The sequence below is a fragment of the Eretmochelys imbricata genome, chromosome 6 (assembly GCF_965152235.1).
Source record: "Eretmochelys imbricata isolate rEreImb1 chromosome 6, rEreImb1.hap1, whole genome shotgun sequence".
Classification (NCBI taxonomy): domain Eukaryota; kingdom Metazoa; phylum Chordata; order Testudines; family Cheloniidae; genus Eretmochelys; species Eretmochelys imbricata.
The window spans coordinates 87,366,771-87,387,639 of record NC_135577.1 but is presented as its reverse complement, the minus strand read 5'-3'; the positions used below and the strand labels follow the sequence as shown (position 1 = coordinate 87,387,639).

The 20,869-nt window shown below is 40.2% G+C and overlaps 1 protein-coding gene across 3 annotated transcripts; it reads left to right on the top strand.

The window, feature by feature from the left end:
* Positions 1 to 976: 976 nt before the first annotated feature.
* Positions 977 to 18,119, top strand: MBIP (MAP3K12 binding inhibitory protein 1). Of its 3 annotated transcripts, none has more exons than XM_077819066.1 (9): positions 977 to 1,153; positions 5,654 to 5,773; positions 7,508 to 7,729; positions 7,824 to 7,920; positions 9,682 to 9,747; positions 12,103 to 12,255; positions 14,767 to 14,864; positions 16,968 to 17,006; positions 17,573 to 18,119. In XM_077819066.1, exons 1-9 carry the CDS (start codon positions 1,028 to 1,030, stop codon positions 17,675 to 17,677), a joined length of 1,026 nt encoding a protein of 341 aa, XP_077675192.1. In that variant the 5' UTR covers positions 977 to 1,027; the 3' UTR covers positions 17,678 to 18,119. The 3 variants fall into 3 exon arrangements, with proteins under 3 accessions (XP_077675192.1, XP_077675191.1, XP_077675193.1); XM_077819065.1 differs by having other exon boundaries at positions 7,797 to 7,920; XM_077819067.1 differs by lacking the exon at positions 5,654 to 5,773 and having other exon boundaries at positions 7,797 to 7,920.
* Positions 18,120 to 20,869: the final 2,750 nt, after the last annotated feature.

The following is a 20,869-nucleotide window of genomic DNA, read 5'->3' as shown; positions in this document are numbered from 1 at the left end:
TGAGTGCAAGTGGGCCAAGCTATGGTGGAGCAGGACTAGGTGGGCAAAGCTTTGAGGCAATGAGAATGAAGCTACGCTCAGTGAGTCATGCTTGTGGAAAGGATGGTGGAGCTCAGGTTTATTTACATTGAAACTCAGCGGCACATGAAGCTGACCTCCACAGCCAGCCTGTGGCAAATCACTGCTCTCGACCATCCTCCCAAAATAATGAAGTTACTGAGTCCAAGCTATTGTATCTCTGAAAGAAGCAGGGATGGGGGTGACACTGCTCTACAGTAAAGAAAGGTGGCAGGCATAGGTCAGATCAGGCAGCTGCTCCAAACAGAAAGGTAAAGCTGGATCTACCCACCCCAAACTGTACTGTCAAAATAGAGCCAATCCAGCCATCCCTACTGAACCCTCAAACCTGGAACCCAAAACATCCCAGCGCAACAGCTCCACAAAAACCATGTTGCCCACATTGTCTATATTGTCACAAGTCTCACAATACTCTGGTGTTTTTCTAAAAGCCCCCAGGCTATTAGCCGGGGAGCTCACCTTTCATTTTTAAACATTCAGGTTCTAATCCGTAGGGCTGCAGAGACAAGCCTGACAGGGTGACCCTGCAAAGCTTCAACCCGCGAAGCTAAGAACCACGATTTTAAAGCCAGTCTCATGATTGACTCAGGGGGTTTGAACTCGCTGGCTGGCAGACCCAGAGCCCGCACCAGGATCCTGCCCCCAAACTCCAGTCCCTGACAGAGGGCATTCAGGAGACAGGGGCCAAACACTGGCCGGCTCTCGGCGCTCCGTGCCGGGGAAGGGCTCTGCCAGCGGGCCCTTCCCTGCTTCGATACAACAGTCCCCGGCCCATCGCAGGCCTGGCCCGAGAGCGGAGCCGAGGATTGGCCGCTCCGCCCGTCAGTCGGGCCTGTGGGCGGGGACACACCCGGCTCTCCGCCGCACTCCGGCCGCCCGTGGGACTCGTCATCTCAGAGCGACGGCGGCGGAGGAATGGTCCCCGCAGCCAGCAGCCTGGCCAGGTGTCATGGCCGCCGTGGGGGAGCCCAACCAGCGTCAGCCCGATGCCCACACGCCGGAGACTCTCGCCGCCCCGGCCGCCAGGGAGGTGCTGAGCGGCGCCCTGCGCTCCCTGACCAGGCTGACGGGGCAGGTCAGTGAGGGCAGAGCGGCGGGCGGGCGACGGTAGCAGCAGCAGCAGCAGTTCTGTGGGGCAGGGGATGGTGCAAATCCCTGCTGGTAGGGGCATGGGAGGTGAGCCCGTTTGGGGGGAGCAGCAGAGTTACAGGCAAGGGGGCATGGTGGTGGGGAGAGACCCCTGGGGGGCGTAGCAGCTGTCCAGGGCGAGGGGATGAAAGTAACCAAAGGCAGCAGGGGGTGTGCCTGGGGGGCGGGCGATAGGACAATTTGGGTTTATTTGGTGAGAAATCGACTTGCAATTCATAATCCAGCCAAGGGGGGAGGGGAGGAATTATTAGGGGGGAGGGGAGGAATCCTTTCATTTGGGAGTGCTTTCATGGTCATTTGGTACCTGCTATTACCAAGGATTAAATATCTTGCTGCTACTTGAGTGATGGATGGTGTACAGACTCTCATTGCTACTTTGTTTCATGTTAACAGCAAAGCAAATGTGTTGCTGTTAACTGTGGCTTTAAAAATTTGACTATTGCCTGCAGAGTATATGCCTAAATGTATTTATTTATTTATGAAGGAAATTTTTTTCATATGACAAAGTGTGTAGAGTTTATCACACACAACAGGTTAGTATGAGTGTTGTCCACAAACCATTAAGTAGTCCATTATAAATTGGAAAAAAATGATCAAGACTCTTGAAGTTAGAACTACGTAGACTTTTGGGCTTGGCTCTGCCAATGACTTTGCTGCTGTGGGGCATGAGCAAGTTTCTTTGGGCCATATTTTTAGAAGTGGCTGCAGTTTTGGGGGTGCTTTAAAATGAAAAATCTGGGGCCTGTTTTTAGAGGTGAGGAGAGCCCACTGTCATTTAGTAGTGATATTACAGTAGTGCTCAGAGGCTGTGATCAAGATCAGGGTCCATGGGCAGACATAGTCCTTGCCTCAAATTGTTTACAATCCCCAAAAAATCCCAGTCCTGTGAGCTCATGAGTACTTCTGTTGAAATCAGTGGAACGTCTCAAGTTTGTGAAGTTAAACCATGCACAAGTGTTTAGGGCCCAAGGTTAGAAGCTACATCTGAAGGGTGAGTTAGAGGGTGAGAAATATATACCACTTCAAACATTTTCTTAATCTTTTTGTAAAGTAGATATCTACTTTCCCCAACTATTCCTCAGTCTAGCCACTAAACATTGTCTGACTTCTTTTGGTATTGGTAAAAACAAGTCTCCTCTCTTGCCATTTCAAGTGGGTGCTGCAGCTGCTGTGCACCTTCTACTAGTCAGACCATAGCTATCTAAGCACTCAAAATAAAAGGTCTGAAAACTTGGGCATTAACCTTTATGTATCTTAGTTTTTCTCCATCTGTAACAACACTCGCCTATCTCTCTAATAGGAATGCTCTGTGGATTGGTTAATGGTTATACAGTGCTCGGAAGTAGTAAAGTGCTAAGTATTAGATGTATCAGGCTAGCATTACACAAAAGCCTCCCTTTGTATTGTGGACAGCATTTTCCATAATTCTTCTTTAATGACAACAACTGAGTGGGTGAAGAAAAAAAATTATATTCTGTGACCACTACTATATGCATGTTACTGTAAAGGAGCACTGTTCCTTTTGTGCTTCGCAACACTGCAGAAATGTCAACCTCATATATAAAAAGCAGGAGCTGGCATATATACATAATGTAAACTAGGTACCTGATGCTAAAGATGACACACCCTATGTAACAGCTTAAATCCTTGCACTTAATGTTTTAAAAATGGTTAAGCTCTGTCCCTTATTCAGTCCTTCACTGGTTACCCGAAGCTTGGCTACTTATAGGGCTGTATTTTAGATTCTGGGCCTAGTAGCACATGTGTAGTAAGGTCCACATGCTGATCAAGCCGCAAAGATATCCATTGTGATGGAGTGACTTAAAGTTACCGTCAACTGCAACAAAATAGATTGTCAGCCAGTACTAGTGTAGTAGCTGCAGAAACTATAACTTTTCAGTCTATCACAGTCCTTACAAGTCTAAGGAAAGAGGAAACATTACTATGACAGCTTAATTTGCGTATTCTGTATTTATTAGTGTAGTAATACATAGGGGTTAGTCTTTACGCGTGATTAAAGCGTGCCTGTGAATAAAAAAACCCAATCTTTTCACTTACCCTTTTTAACTGTTTATCACTAAATTATTCCCATTCAGAAATCTTGCTAAGTTTCTGCACTTTGAACTGCCTAAATAGGAGCCACAAAATATCAAGTGAAGCATACAACTGTTGCTGTGACTATTTCAAAAGCGGGATCGTTGAGGAGTACTCTTTTTAATCTATAATACGTGGTATAGGTACTCCCACTGACTGTTAGCAGACATTATAAGTAACAATATCCAAAATAGTGTATTGTATATTGTTTTGTGGAAACATTTAGCACAAACTGTGCGTATGCATGTATGCCTGATTGGCACCATAGATGCAGATAAATAATCTCATAAGCTAAATAAAATGTACATTAAATTTCACTTTCTTAGGTAAATAAAATGCTCAAAATGAGCATTCTTATCAAAGCATGAATTTTCCTGATACAGTATGTGCAGGTTAAATACCAAAAAGAATAAAATCTTGCTTTAAATATAGCTAAAAATATTAGATATTATATCTAGCTGAACCAAAAGATGGAAAGTTTGAACCTGTTGTGACTGTTAGTTTTTAGAATTTTGATGCTGAGTAAGAAGAAAAATACAGACTCATTTCACTAGTTTTTCTGCCGCTATACGAATTGGTGAGTCCCCCATCTCCTTTCCTGTGTATTGGCTTAGGCTCTGATCTTGCACATTTACTCAAGCAGAACAGGAATGAGAATGCTGCCTGTTTAAGGATGCAGGATCAGCTTCATATCTTTTTTTAGGTATATCACTGTTCTTGTTTTTACTGCAAATATGTAAAGTAGTTAAATATTAAATTGCTTTGCCTCCCAGTGTATTGCTAGCATTCTGTTTACTTTATTCACATTTGATTCTCACTATGTATGTTGTGCTTCAGATCTATTTTTGCTCATTGTTTCAATCTTCAATTGTCAGCCCTTTAAAAAAATTGTTGAAATCCTCAAGAACTAAATACGTGCATTCTGTTTTCTTACCCACATTTGGTCCCATTAGCTGGCCCCTACTTTGGGCAGGTATATGCTAAAGGTATTCTGCTTCAGGCATGCAAACTCAGAATCATCTAGCTGTAGTCTAATTTTCTTTTTAAAAACTGGGAGCTTGCACTATTTGTGAGCATCATATTGATCTAGCAGCACAAGTATGTGAATGAATTAGGAATTATGGACCTGATTCTGAGTGTCACTGAATCATGCAACCCCTGTTGATTTTAAATAGGAATTATGCCTAAGTACAGAGCTCTTCATTCACTTTTGGGGAGTCTTTAATGCCTTATTTGGTTGGAAAACAACCTATTTGGCTTTGGTTGAAGTTGTCTAGCGCTTACTATTTCTCAGGATCAGGCTCTGTGAGAGCAGCAGGTTTTATTGAAACAAAAATAGAGGTGAAAATGAAGAGCATGCATGCATTTCATTAGTGATTATTAATGAAGTGTAGTACTGTAAAATGAAATTTTTATAAACATGCACATTGATTAGAGGTTTAATAGATGCATGATCAACGCAGTTTCTAAAAGCTAACTTCAATATGTGCATAATCTGTAAATTGTACATCGTTTTCGTTAAGGAGTATAATCTCATGGAATTTGTTTTTGTAGTATGGGTTTGCAATGGTTCAGTTGCATAGAAAAGTTAAACTTGGATTTTGAAGTAGGTTTCATGGGGTGGAGAAGATCCTGCTGCACAGTCTGCATTTTGCTTAACCTGGGGTTTGGTAAAGATTTATTTATGTAGGCTTCTTGCAAAAGAAAAATGTAATTTAAAATTCTTTTTAAACTAAAACCTGATCTGGAAGGGTGCTTGGTGCCCACACTTCCTAGTGGGAGTTGCAAGCACTCAGCACACCTCAGAATCAAGGCCACAGTTTATTTTAACATACCAGTAATTAAACACACGTTTTACCTATTTTTTCCCCCACCATTTGCAAAGCAATAATCTCTATGAAACAAGTATATTGGCGGTTTTGTCTTGTCACTAGCTATGCTGTCAAACCAGCTAAAATAAAAGCAAACTACAGTAATAAACAAAATATTTTATTGTAACAGTTGATAGAAGCTGATTTGATAGACTGATTTAACAGCTGACAGATTAAAAGGCTAAGTTAACCAATGCCATTTTTATTGCATGAACTAAAGAGTATTTTTAAAAAAAATCAGACTTCATGCAAACATACACAGTAATTTACTTGGAGTGACAGTTACAATTGAAGTTTCAATGCAAGACTAACATTTTAAAACCATTCTTCTTTCACATAAAATGCAATCAACAGGCTGAGAATTTTTGTTATCCTGTAGAAGTCCCATATACTTCTATGACATTCTGTAATACAGCATAATGGTGTAATTTTTGTGATAATGCTTGTTTGCCCTTTTGAAGCTTAACCTTGGAGATGATGTGGTGAAAATTGTAATCGATTGGAGCAAGCTTCAAAGTACTTCGGCACTCCAGCCTACATTGCTCTTTAGTGCACTTCAACAACATATTTTATATTTGCAGGTAAATATTTTATTGGACACTTTAAACTTGACCAAAGAGATCTAGCTGCATTTAAATGTAGCTAGATCATATAAACTGCATATTTTCAATTGTTTTGATTTGGTATTGAAGTATTTAACTTGAGAAGCATGCAAGTATGTTATACATTTGGGATTCCACTACACTTCATAGGTACTCAAACCTGTTATCTTACAGAGTTGTCAGAACAGTTGTGGGAATAGCCTACCAGGCCACTAAGGGTAAGAAGATTGAACAAATGCAGCCCCATTGATTTCTAGACTTGCATTGTAAATTCAATACATTTCCATCTATGGTGAGTTATAATTAAGCAATAAGACACGGCAGGTGTGTGTCATGCTATGATAATGATTCCATGCCTTGGGTGAGTTTTGAGGCTCATGGAGTGCTTTCAGTGGTTCAAGAAGTGGCATTATCCCAGCATGACACATCCTGGAGTGTCTTACTGCAATTAAACATTTTCAGCATAGGTTTTAACAAGAAAGTAATTTGACATTAATGTCTCATTTTGCCAAGTAGCCAGTCACTGCATTTTTGTTAACTATTTGAAACTTTTTGGCCCTATCAGAAGTAGCAACTACACTGTAATTTAGTTGTGATTGTGTGTGTGTGGTTGGTTGGTTTTGGGTTTTTTGGCCAGTCAATAGCTGAACAGAATTGAGCCCTTGCTGCTCCGTGATCTGACATCTGAAGAAGGTGGTGATTTGAATACATTTCAAATTTTTCATTTTATCTGTTCAGTGAATGATTCAAGTGTATTGTATTTGGGGGGATGGGGTAAAATTAGAGGAACTTGTTAACTTGCTAGTCTACAGGATGAAAAAGGGCCTTTATTTTATCATATTAAAGACTCAATGTGTAAACAAAAAAAGACAAAATGTAAGGTTAAAAGCAAGTAAAAATTACTTGCTGTCTCCTTAAATGTAGACACTAATTTCATTCCTTTTCAGGAAATTAGACTGGTAGAAATTGTCCTGTTAAAAGTAATAATTAATCCTAGTTTTGTAGGGGAGAAAGAAGCTATAAAATTCAGAGAAGACTTTAAGTGGGGGGCGGGGGGGGCGGGAAAGATGTGTAGTACAACTTATTTTTGTGCTAGGCTTTTGTTTTTACATCTTGTGCAAGAACATCCAGTAGAATGATAAGCATTTATTTTGCTGCTATGGATACCAGTGCTTTCTCTCATTTAATTTTGTAATATAAGTAGATAATCAGCCGTATCAAGAAAAGCATGATTGTTCAGCATAACACCTATATATTTCATGTCTGTGTTGTCTCATACACTTTGGGCAACTGCAGTTTCAAGTGGAGAATCTGTAGTGATAAAGTAAGGGCTTTACAGAATGAGAGCATTGGCTCTCATGTTAAGGAGGAAAAATACTAAGCCTAGTGTTCTGAGTAGGCATCTGAATGACATGTTAATTAAGTGTCATTGGTGGCGAAGGCTGAAGCTTTGATTTGGTTCATAACAGATGAGCAGGAGACAGATTTGCTCAGACATTTTGGATTTTTTCAATTTCTCATATTCAAACCTGTAACAGGCTGTGGTCATAAGGGCATAAAATTTGGAAGTGCTATATTTTTAGTTTTTTATTGGATTGTATATCAGGTTGATAGTCTATGGTGTCTCAAATTATTTTAACCAGTCTTTTTAGAAATTGCAATGAGAAGCATGTGGCCATTTTAAACCCTACCATATATACTTTTTTGTTTCAGCCTCTTTTAGAAAAACTCCAGTCAATGATTAAAGAGGAAAATATAGTCACTGTTGAAGATGCAGATAAAACAGAAGGCAAGAAGTTGGATACAAATTCAAAATTATCTGATAGTACCTCACAGATAGAAGAAAAATATACAAGTTATGATTCAGGAGATCTGAAAGAGGTTCATATTAATTTTGACCCAGAAGTGGTCCAGATAAAAGCTGGAAAAGCAGAAGTAAGTGACCATCTTGTCTAGATTTGAGAAATGGCCTCTTTCTTTTTGAATTACAACAATGAAATAGATATGTTTCCATGTTTATTACCTGCAGATTGACAGGAGGATATCAGCCTTCATTGAGAGGAAACAAGCTGAGATCAATGAAAATAATGTCAGGGAATTTTGCAATGTTATTGATTGTAATCAAGGTAACTATCCAACCAGAGTTTAATCTTCCTCGCAATTTAAACATTATTTTTGTTTTAAAATGTCATTTATATTTTAAAAACAAACTTCATTTTTAAAATAGTTTATATTTAAAAAAACAAAGACCATTTGTATGTGTGATGTGGAAATTGGATAGACACAGTTTTTTTTTCTCCTGCTAATAATAGCTCATCTTAATTAGCCTCTACTCCACCTTTTTGTGTGTGTGTGTGTGTATGTTCCATTCTATGCATCCAATGAAGTGGGCTGTAGCCCATGAAAGCTTATGCTCAAATTTGTTAGTGTCTAAGGTGTCACAAGTACTCCTGTTCTTTTTGCGGATACAGACTAATACAGCTGCTACTCCTGAAATCTCCCAGTACTAGTGTTCTGATCTTTCTAAGTTTCATGGAGTCCATACTGATTAAGAGGAGCTGTTACTATATTTTAAAAACTGCAGAGTCTATAATCAAATGGCCTCATTAATGTGAAGATACTTATTTTATGAAGATATTGTAATTGTTGACTTTAAAAAGGAACACTAAATTAAGTTAATGGAGGAGAATTGCAGTGCAAATAATGTCTTACCAATTGCTTCTTGAAAGTCCAAACTTAGAGAAGTATAATAGTTTGATTAAAAGAGAATATATTTCATTATAAATTATTTACATTACTAGAGAATTCTAAATTTAGTACTAAGTTACTGATGAAAAATGTGAAGGGTCTTAAGTTGTTTTTTTAAATGTGTCCTATTTAAACACTCAGTGATAATATACAGAGGAAAACAATTGTAAAAAAGTGTTTTGAAGAGACTTATCTATAAATCAGTAAACTACTGCAGTTTTCCTATGTCCTCTAGTATCTTCCCAGTAGCTATTAACCCAAATATCACAAATAATTGTTGTGCCTGCTATGCTTTAAATCTCAAAGATCAGGTTTATAACTTTCATACAAGTTGGAATGAAATTATAAAAGTTAGACTAATATTCAGAAACATTAAAAGTGAATAGACTGTTAAGAGGTGCTAGATAATGTCACTTTAAAGTTATATTAAGTAAGCTTACATGCAGAAGAGCTGATTCTAGAACTTCTCTGTTTATGCTCATTTTATTATAAAAACCCATTAATATTGCTCGAAGTACATGGACAAGAATGAAATACAAATGCTAGAATATGATGAGAGGAAATGAGAGATGGGCTCTGTTCTTGGGTGGGAGGGGGGCTCAGATTTTACAAGCTACAATACTACTACTACTATTAATAATAATAAAACCACAGGACATCAATATAGAGAAGAGAAAGTGGAACAAGATGCACTGATGTGGAGCCCCCTCTACAATAAGAAGGATTCATGGAAGAAACTAGCTTTAAGGAGGGACTTGAAGAAGAGGGAGAAGAGTTTATGGGCACAAAGATAGAAAACCAAACCTAAAGTAGGGGTTGAAAGAAAAGGAAGCAATAAGTAGAAGATATGGAGAAACATATCGACCAAGGAGATGAGGACAATTAGAACACATGTAAATTGGAACAGATTATTGTTCTAATCCTGAAAACATTTACACATGTGAATAATTTTATACAGATGAGTAGTCCCATTGAACTCAGTGGGTCCACTTGTGTATAAGTGTTCACAGGACTGGGGCCTAGGCCTTTCATACCTTGGAGGAAGAGGAATTTAAATTTGATGTGCCAAAAGCCAGTGGTCAGAGCATTTTAATTTACAAATATGCACTTAAGGGCTCTAATTTTTTAAATTTCCTTAGAGAACAGCTGTGCCAGAACAGATGCAGTTTTCACACCTTATCCTGGATTTAAAAGTCATGTAAAGGGTAAGCAGTAATTAATTAATATCTATGTAATTTTGTCTTCAAAATATATTCGCCACAATGAACACTGTCCAGATGGGGACAATGCCTGATCAAATGTGGCTCAACTGAAATGTGTACATTCTTGTATAGAACATTAAAAATATCATGGAAACATTTGTATTGATTTGTCTAATAAAAACAGTTTTGAATCATTCCCCCTGCAAAGTTTCCATCCCAAAGCCAGCAGCACGTACAAGTGCATGAGAACCTAAAGGTGTCTTTTACCAGAAGCAAAAATAAACTAGTCTGTCTTCATTGTCTGAGATGAAAGATTTAAAAAAAAGAAAAACCCAAAATCCCAATGTGTAGGTGAAAAAATGTATTATTTGTATTTAACAATTTAAATTGGTTTTAGCAACATAGTTAAGGAATTGGATTTTTTTTTTTTTAAATTATCAACATCCCTCTAACCAAAATAGTTGTATTGAAAAGGGAGGCAAACCCAGATGAAGTTATAATTACAGAATTATTGTACTGCAAGGCTTTACATTTTCTTCATTATCCCAGGGATTGCTCAGATATTAAATGCTCCTTCACTTACTGCTAGTGGACATTGCCACATGAGGAAGAGGAGACTGCTCTAGCCATCCTGAGTGGAAGGTGTTGATCTCTTCTCCATCCCCACTAAGTTCCTTGGCCAGTGTTGTGGGAGGTCTTAAACTCTTGCCATCTCCTTTCAGTACTGTTCTGATGATGGAGAGGGTGCAGCAGCACTGCATGGGAGGGGACAACCCAGCGAGCAAGATTCTCCCCCAAAAACATTTTAAAAGGGGGGAAAAAACAGGGAAAAAACAGGAAAAAAAGTGTATAAAATAATCCTTATTCTCTCTGTCTAGTTAGGGAATTATATGGCCCCCATCACTGTAGTATCTGAACACCTCACAGTCTTTAATATATTAATTCTCCCAACACCCTAGGAGGTAGAGAAGTACTACTCTTCAGGCACAAAGAGGCCAAGTACTTTGCCGGAGGTCACACAGGAAATCTGGAACAGTAGGGAATTGACCCAAAAATCTCCCAAGTGCTGAAATTAAGTGTGCAAAAATGTGCCTGATCAGTGCTGTCTAGGCACATGTACAACTTATTTGAAATACAATAATGAAAGTACTCCCCGCCCCTCCTGAAAATTGAAAGTCTACCTGTGCTACCCACTCAATCACCCGTTTAGAAAAAGTCTAGGATAATACGGTGGATTAGCGTCATAGCATGTTGCAAAGCTTAACCATTTTCTGTTGTGCCAGGAGAAAGACTGGAGAATTGAGGTCCAGAGTTAAGGTCCCTTCTTTTTTAAACCTGAGGCTGTTAGTTGAAGTGTTTTAGCTTCAGCACAGTATTATAGAAGAGGTTCCATACTGTTCAGACCTTTTGATAAGTCAAAACCAGCACATTTATTTGCACCTGGAAAAAAGAATTGGAAACAAAGCCATTGCAGACTTCGGAGCACAAGTGTAACATGCTCGCTGCATGAAATGCGCAGTAAGCCTACAGCAGCATGCTGCACCATCTGAAATTTCCTGAACGGTGTTCAGGTACAGCACAGTGCAGTAAGACCACCCAGAAGAATGGATAATGTTATTTGTGGATTTTGCCACAAAGATTGGTCAAGAGATTTTTGACTTGGTTGGAAAAAAAGCACGCTTGGCCACAGCTATCTGAGCATCCAGAAGCAGCGAAGGGTCCAACCAGACTCCCAAGTTGCAAACCCAAAGAACAAAACATTGAGAACTCCCTTGCTAATATTTCTGCTAATTCTTGTGGTGGTTTCTCCCCCTATATTCTACTTGTTAACATAGTGGTAGCTGTAATGCATCCCATAATGTTAGGTCATGGCTTTTTCTTGACTTTTCTTCCCACTCTCACATTAGCTGTAGCCAATCACAAATTTAGCTTGGATGTCATATTTGTTTTTCAGATACTGATGGAACTATTGCTGTTATTGAGATTAGCAGCTAAAAGACAAAACGTCACTCAAAACATTCTTGAACATTTGCCACATGGAAGAGAAATTGCCCTTTGCCTCAGATAAAGACAAATTAAAGCTTTGAGTTATTTTTATCCATACCTAATTTTTGATTAGGCAGTATACTTTAAGAAATGCATTTTATTGAACCTCTAGTCTTAAAAGTCCCAGAGACATTTACCACATTAAAAGTTGTAGTAAAATTAGATCGGTTATCACAGTGAAGTTAGTAAAACTACTGTACTAAAAAAATTAAACATTTTCATTACATTATTCCTTAAATGAAAAAATTCTTGATATGAGAAGAACTGACTACATGCGCACATGTGGTAATCGTGTAACCTCTTTTAACCTAGTTTCTAGAGTTGTGAATACCTATGGTCCTCAGACTAGATCTGAAGGAACACACGGGTCCAATCACAAAGGAAGTATCCTGCTTCGTGACTGTGGAAACCAAGCAGTAGAGGAAAGACTGCAAAACATTGAAGCTCATTTACGGTTACAAACAGGTTTGTACCACATGCTTTAATTGTGTGATTAATATATTAGATTGTACTGTAATCATCTGTATGCATCCGATGAAGTGAGCTGTAGCTCACGAAAGCTTATGCTCAAATAAATTGGTTAGTCTCTAAGGTGTCACAAGTACTCCTTTTCTTTTTGCGAATACAGACTAACACGGCTGTTACTCTGAAACCTAATATAGTACAGTTAGGCAAGGTTTCAAGTTCAGTCTATGACTGTGGATTGCATACTTTTCAGCACATCTCTGCAGTAGTAGATGGCAGAATTTTCTCTGTAAGGGTCAGGCCAGCTGAAACACTGCAAGATCTCTCGGTCTCAACTCAGTTCCTATCCATCTCAGGTCAACTCCTGACCAAGTCAACAGCCCTAGGAAAAGCCTCAAGTTCATCTTTCTCTTCTCTTAGCACCCCACAGGAAATCTCCAGCTGTCACAATGTGACCTGCTTTAGATACCCACTCCCTGCTTCTTGTTTCAGAGGAGTAAAAAGGGGGGAGGCGGGGCTTTTTGCAGGGTTGTTCTCTGCTCACCAGCTGTCAGAGTAGCTCTCTCCTAGCACTGCTGCCCTTCTACTACCACTGCAGTAAAAGACAGCAGCACTAGGAGGAGTGAGAGCAGAGCAGTTTTAAATAACAGCTGCTGAACACAGAGCGGCCTTGAAGGAAGAAAGCTTATTCCCTGCCAAAGCTTTCCCAGCCATAAGGAGAAAAACTATTTGAAACCCTCACCAGGACTTGCTGTGATGTATTTGGGAAGAGCGGGAAGCCGGTCACAAAGCAGTCTGTGTGTGCTCCAAAAGTAGAGAAGCAAGTTAAAGCTAAACCACGGCTATAATGCTTATTTCAATACTGTTTGGCAAGGGTTGGGCTAGATTCTTTAATGGAATCAAATCAGAGCTGGAAATGATGCAAGGTAAAGATGTGGATGGGCAGGCAACAGAGGGAATAAAAGCGTGGTGGGGCCACATTAGTTACTACTTTGAAAAAAACAGATTAAATATGTCTGCATTGTACCACACATGTTGCAGCTTTCAGGATGAAAGCTGCTACTGGGCTAAATATTTACTCCAATTTATAGATTGCCATGTACTATAAATTCTGCCTCATCACGTTGCATGTTTTTGTATGGTCAGTTCTATTTAGTACGTGGACGAGATAGCTGAGTCATAGGCCAAGATGCTGTGGTAAAATCACAGGAAACAGCAGGCGGTCTTTCTCCCCTCACCTTGCTCCTCCACAATATCCCCCCTTCCTTGCCGTGAATGTAGGCAACTGCCATCAGGACACCTGTTCTCTCACTTCTAGGGGTGAATTCCCTCCAGTGCAGTTCTAGATATCGATGTTGGACCCATAGGTGACTGGTCACCACCTGCTCTCTGCTGATGGCTGTTAGCTGCCTCCTGTTTGAAGTGGTGATGCTTGGTGCACTATCACATGGGATTGTAGGTTTCCCCAGAATCAGTAGAACGGTGGTTCATGAGGTGCCTGCTAATGTCTAGTTGCACACGCACAGCTATCAGAAGATTAATGAATAGAGTATAATACATGCTACCAGCTAAAACTAACTAATGGATTTGCCTTTTAAAATTTACCAGTATTAAGTCTCCTGTAGCCTACTGTGTGGGGTGTTTTGGTTTTGTTTTTTAAATCCTGGATGTAACATGCGTGAAGAAGGACTTAAGTTTCTTTTAGAGTTAATTTTTTTTCAAAGTTGTTTCAAAATCATTGCTGTTCTAGGCTATAAATGGTTTTCGAACTAAAGTATGTCTCAAAAAATCCATTTGTCCAATCACCCTAGTACTTAAGTCATAAATTTCTGCAGAACTTACTTGCACTAAAAACAATTTCTACGCCTGGTGATTGGAAAGATAACTTTCATGTGTCATCTGATAAGGTTTTTTTTTCCCCCCCTCGAGAGTCTGCAGACAGTTCCAGAACCTCTGCACACTAGCCAGTCTGACTGCTGCTTGTCAAAACACTGCTAGCATCAGTTTCATGTTCCTGCATTTTTGTGAAGCAATGAGCCAGAGACAGGGACTAGAGTTACTGAGGCACCCCCACCCCAAAAAAAAACAACCCCTGCCCCTCCACACACACATGCCCCCTAGAGGAAGGGTAAAGAAGAGGAGACTCGTCCTTTGCAGCTGCAGAATGGAAAGTGTTAAATCTTATCCCTCCCACGAGGTAGAGAGGATGGAATTTTAAATTCACCAGACATTGGAGGGTGATGAATTAGGTTCTATGCAGGGTCCAGGGACAGCACCTTTGTAGAAATTCCAGCAACATTCTCTCTCTCTCTCTCCTGGCAACTGAATAGGGCTTGGCTTCTCATCAGACCAGATTGGTTACCCTTCCTCCTATTTCCCCACCCACCTTTTTAATCTCCTCTTCTGGCTAGTAGGTGAATTCTTCAAGCTCTACTATGAAGTGTAAGCTTATAGTAATGTTATTCATTCAGATGGTGTCCTGACTCTTCCTATTTGAACTGTTACATCTAGGTGGTCCAGTACCTAGAGATATTTATCAGAGAATTAAAAAGCTTGAAGATAAAATTCTTGAGTTGGAAGGAATGTCCCCTGAATATTTTCTATCTGTGGTAAGTAATTCTGTCTAACTTCCATTATTCAGCACACCTACATATGGTTGGGACTTTGTTTTCTTAAATCTTTGATATAGGAAATCTTATGAAGTTAGGTGGTAAACACTTTTTCCATAGAACTATGAAATTTCTAAACTACAAAAACTTAAAATTGAGCAAAAGTATGATTTTCATACCGGTGACACTCTTGCTTTTATACACAATCTGATTACATTTTAATGACCACAGAGAATTAGTGTCAAGAACTGGTGTGAGGAACAGTGCTATTGCTAACTCAATTTTTTTTGCAAGTGATAGGATTTCAGGAGATACTGGAGCTCCTCTCTCACTGACACAAGCAGCTCCAGCACCCTTGCAAAGTTAAGCCCTTCCAGAAACAGGCAGAGCCTCTCCCTTCTGATTGCTGTTCTCATAGGAGGGGAAGGAGGAGGAGAGAGAGCCAAGAGCCCAGCGGCTCAAGGTGGTTCAACTCCTTCCTGTGAGAAAGATGGACAGGATGATACCTCTGTTCCTCCCCCTCCTCTTCTGCAGCACTGAGCTTGGGATAAGGGAGGAGTGGGGACCCCACTGCAGCTCCCCCAATCTGCCAGCCTGTGAAGAGGGAGAGGGGACCCTGCTGCAGCTTCCCTGGGGGAGGGGTGTGAGGAACCCCAAGAGTAGCAGAAGCAAGGCTAATATGGAGAGCTGATGGTAGAGGGCCTGACAGGAGCTGAAGTATCCAGTCTTCCAACAGTGGCCAATGTCAGGTGCTTAGGAAGGAATGAACACAACCGATAACCAAGTGATTCATCCAGTTGCCCATTCCCAGCTTCTGGCAAACAGAGGCTTAGGGACACCATCCCTGCCCATCCTGACTAATAGCCATTGATGGACCTATTTGCCATGAATTTATGTAGTTCTTTTTTGAACCCGGTTACAGTTTTGGCCTTAACATCCTCTGGCAAGGAGTTCCACAGGTTGTCTGTCAGAGAGAGAGAGAAGAGCCCTGGGATTCAGCTGTTACATTGGAGCACTAAGAGAGCTGCTGATGGGGTTGATAGTGGGGATATACTGAGTGGGCAAAGGAGGGAACCCTGCCTTGGCTGTTACTACCTGTTAAATACCGTGGGGAAATGTTTGTTCTTCAGTTCTCCATGTCACTAAAATGGACTGGCCCTCTCCCCTGAATTTTCACTTCCTGACTGAATACCTCTCTTAATGACACCAGCAGGAGAGGGAGCCTTCTGGTAGAAAGAGTAGAACAGCCATAATTTAAATTTTAAATGCAGCCCTAAGTTTTTACTTGGATTGCTATATGTGCTGTAGATGGGGCTACACCTTGAGGCTATTTGGAAATTAAAGGTAGTGCAGGAGGCAGCTTTCTGCTTAACATGTTGAGTTTCCCCACACAAAGTGCTTTGGGATCTTCTCTGGGTAGCAATAGGTGTTTGGATGGAGTTTACAGTAGCAGTGGTGCAAGTAGTGTAGGTCAGTGCCTAAACTGCCAGCAGTATATTCGTACTGTGTCTGCATGAATGTTGCACCATTGATACTGGCAGTGGTGAGAAACCTTAGGGAGAAAAAACTAGCATGGACAAGGCATCAGCACTAAATATCAAACTACCCTATTACCTCTGGAGGCAGCCTTATTTAGGATATGATTGGGGTATACAGGCTGGGCAGTGTAAAGAAGTTTGAGCAGCTTCTGGCTGTTCTCTGGAAAAGCAGTAGGTTGTTTGATTCTGCCTGGGATTTCTCCCACCCCTAAAATTCACTTAATTGAAGAGGCTTTCTTGGTATCTATGGAATGATGGTCAGTGTTCCCTTCAGTGCTCTGAAGACTGACTCCTGTATCAGTAATAAAATAGATCTTATAGCTTCCAGACTTTAAGGAATCCTCGGTGAATGCTAGGTTAATAGTGGTTGATTAGCCACTGGGCCCTGAAAAAAGATGGGCACTCCTGCACTGCAATCCCACTTGCCAGCAGGAGCGCCAGGCAGGCAGGGGAATGCAGGTGGAAGGGGTGGGGAGGGGCTCCCAACTGCTCCGGCCCAGGGCCCCACAACACAGTCATCTGTCTCTTGTGTATTAAGTCTGTGGTTAATCTTTATTCCCTCTAGAATTTTTCTGGCAAAAGGAGGAAGGTCCAATCACCCCATGTAAGTGCCATTAACTTTTACTTACCTTAATTTGCGAAATGCTTGTACCTTACGAGTAGTTCCATGTTTTAATACAATATTGTCAAAGTGCACAGCCAGCATAATTACTTTATATATGTAGTTAACTATATGTTGGGTTACCGAGTTACCTTCAAATACCAGTTTTTCAGCTGTGTGGTTGTACATATGTTTCAGTGCACAAATTTTAAAAATATTTTAGTAGAAAGTCTGTCTAGCAGTAGTGGGTAGCTATTTTTGAGAAGCCAGATACTTACACTACCTGGTTTTCATCAGTTGTTAAAGTAGTTAACCATTCTTTGTTCTGTTGCTGAAAAGAGTCAAATATTCAGCCTTTTTTGTTCCTGCTAAATTGAGGTGGTTAAAAGATCGCTGTAGGTAACTAGTCAGTTTTCAAATTTCTGAATGTATTTTCATCTTAGCACTGAAACATCAAGAGTTTCAATATGGAATGACTCCTCCTGCAGTAAAATGTGAAGTTTTGCTTGAATACTTGTGTAGCAATTCCAATATGTAAATTGTTTTTTTTTTTTTTTTTAAAAAAACAGAAATATTCATTGGCTGAACTTGATGAGAAGATCAATGCACTTAAACAAGCATTACTGAGAAAAACAAATGATGCAAAGTCCAAGGAGGTTGACGAACTTCTTTGATGAAATTTGCTAATAGTCTCATCTCGTTTTAACCCTTAAAGACTTAAGTACTCTTCACCTGGGATGACTTTGGTAATGAAAATGAAGCTTACACAAACTCTCTCATTTGGATGTTTTTGGAAACTTACATTTTTGGGGCAATACTTGTTACAAAATCAAAAGCATCTCAAGTTCCTTAGGTTTTTTCTTTAAAATGAAGAATGCATTGGAAGTAGCATTCTAAAAATCTATTCCCTTCTGTTGTAAAGGAGAATCTACATTATTATTCAGCTGTGGAAAAACTGCTAATTTAACTGTGCAAAATATGTATTTCATCTGTGCTTTTCTGGATCAGAGGGAAAAAGTCTTTTGAATAATGATATTCAAAAGGGCTACCTTAACTAAAATGTCAGTGTTCATGTAAGTAACAAGTAATTTTGTGAAATAAAACAAACCTATTTAATGTGTGAGTGAATTTCTGTTGTATTAAAAAAAAGAAATAGGGTATCACAAAAATCAAGAGTATGCACAGGAAGAGCAAGTTGTGTAAAGTGTTTGTCATTTTCTCCCAGGCTTCAGCAATACATATATGCATGATACATTGCTAGCTATACAGATGTGATTACAGATAAATACACAGGTGTACAAAGGCAGACTGCACCCACTTTTCAATAGCCCTGTAAAGACTGACCAATTAGCAAAATAGATGATAGTACTGCTTTCCTATAGTAAAAATATATCACTATTGTAAAGAGGCCACATACTGGCCTAGACCCAATTAGCCACCAACAAAAACAGCTACAGATTTTAACAATGGAAAAGCAACATCATGTGTTCCTGTACACTGATAGCTAGCAGTTCCAGGAGCAACCTCCTTCCCCTGTGCCCCCCCAACTGCCAGTAAGACTATTCCTGCCAAAGAGCTGCAGCAGACTTCCAGTCTGTGCTCCCTCTTCTGTTTACCTCTTTTCTGGTCAGTGCAACCAGAGCAAGACCCATACCGCTTATTTTTCCATTGAAAATAATTTAAAAAACAAAACAAAACAAAAGCCTACTACTAAAGGCTAGAGCATTCTGTTCATGGAGAAGCTCCCAATGTGGGGACGGAAGGTCCAGGGAATGCCATGACAAAGTTTATTGAATTGCTAGAAAATCATGCAATCAAATCAGATAGACCCTGTTAACCATGGAATGAGCAGGGAGCGTGGCTTTCTAATCTTCTTGGGGATCTGCAGAGAAGACCAGATGGACAAAGACAGGAGACAACCACATGGGGAGATGCACCCCTCTCTACAATCTTGCTGTGACTTCCTTCCCCTAGCATCATAACTCCAGCAGCAACTATGTTGTCTTTGGCTACATTCCCTCATGGCTATGCAGTAGCCTCTGTGGAGAGGAAGCCACATAAGTTAATGATCCTTCTTCCTCCCCACAAAAAGAACACAGCTGGACTGTTGGCAACATGGACTAGGAACACCCATCCAGGGAGAAGCTCTACTGTATTAGTGCTAGCAGCACTTCCAATTTGGCAGATGCTGGGAAAAGAAAGCATTTTATAGGGGAACAGAAAAGTGACTAATATTGGTGTATTTACCTTGTGCATACTCCTATGTGAAAGAGCTGCTAGAAGTTGCTTTCATGCGTTGATTCCGAGTTCCTCAAACACACAGCTCCACTGAGCTAAATGTGAGTTTTACCTGAGAAGGGACTGAGAAATCAGACCTATCACGATCACCTTAGATGCTGAGGCTGTTCTGCATCAGGGTGATGGGGATGACTTTGCTGCAGGAAGATCACCAGATTGGCTAATCTAGTCTGAACGATATTTAACACCAGGAGAGCCTTATATAGCTAGTAAGTTCTCTGAGGCAGGGACTGTTTCTTACGTTTTTGCCTAGTGCCTAGCACAACAGATCCCCAACTGTGATTGGGCCTATAGGTGCTACTGTAATACAATAATAATAAATAATAGTAATATATAGGAGAAAATCCTTTAAGAATGAGGGTTCATGGGACAGCGGGTATGATTTGTTAAAGCCCAACTCACCTAACCTTTAGCATTTGGACACCTGGGGTGAAATCCTGGCCCCATTGATTATGTTAATGACAAAACTCCCATTGATTTCATTGGGGCCAGTATTTCACTCCTGGGTTTGAGGTCTGTTAATTGAGTAGTACAGAACTGCTTCTCCTCAAGGGCAGTGGGGACCTATAATTGAGCAATAGCTGAAGGCACCTGAGTCTGGATTGTATTGCAGTAACTTTGTGCAGACTATTTTCTTGCGAGTGGACTCTCACATTCTGCACATCCTCGTCCCATCGCACTACCATATGCAAGGATTCAGCTGAAAGCCCTATAAACATTTCCACATGCTCATTTCCAGCCTCTTTGAAATGAAAAAATTGTATTTAATTAGAAATTATCTTGCTTAATTAAATGCCTGATTTCTAGTCATCCATCCCAAGGATCTCAATAAAACAATATAAGAAAACTAAAACCATAGTTTATTAACATAACCCATTTTTAGACAGCATGCCCATGTGCATACCATAACATGAACCAAATTTAGGCCCCAGTCTGCAAGTTGTTCCATATAGATGGACGATGGGGTTCCATATAGACCAATTTGCAGGACCAAAGCTTTAATAAATCTCTTGGGCCCGCTCTGCACTAGAAACTTTTATCATAGTAATGCCATCTAAGAGCAGGGGTATTTTTGTGACATTTCTATATTGACAAAAGGCTTAGTGTAGATGCATCTCTAATGGAATAAAAGTGCTTTTGCTGGAATAGTTTATTTCACTCACTGAACCAGTCTAAGCTATACCAGCTAAAGCACTTTTTTGCTGGTATACACTCCATCTACACTAGGAGGGTTTGGCAGTATAGCTATACTGGTATAACTATACTAACAAACCTTTTCTAACACAGACCTGGCCTTAATTGTTCTCTTTTCTTCAGCATGTCTGGAAGCCCTGCATCTTGGCAGGGGAGTAGATGAAGTGACCCAGGCAGCTCCTTCTAATCCTATAGTTCTATGAGTCTATGTGCTCCTTGGAATTGGGACTCCAAAGTACAGCACTCCAGCTAGCAGTACTGAAAGTAGCTGTATTTTCTCTCTCCTGGTGTTTACTTTATCAAGATGTATGCTTTGACTGAGAAGCCTAAAAACCGACATTAGAAGCCTGAGCATTGTATATCGCAAGACACCA

Excerpts from the sequence above, each read along its gene's own strand:
- MBIP (XM_077819065.1), top strand. The coding sequence starts at position 1,028 with ATGGCCGCCGTGGGGGAGCCCAACCAGCGTCAGCCCGATGCCCACACG. Across the intron at positions 7,730-7,796 it reads TAAAAGCTGGAAAAGCAGAA|ATATGTTTCCATGTTTATTA; the intron begins GTAAGTGACCAT and ends ACAATGAAATAG. Across the intron at positions 12,256-14,766 it reads TCATTTACGGTTACAAACAG|GTGGTCCAGTACCTAGAGAT; the intron begins GTTTGTACCACA and ends TGTTACATCTAG.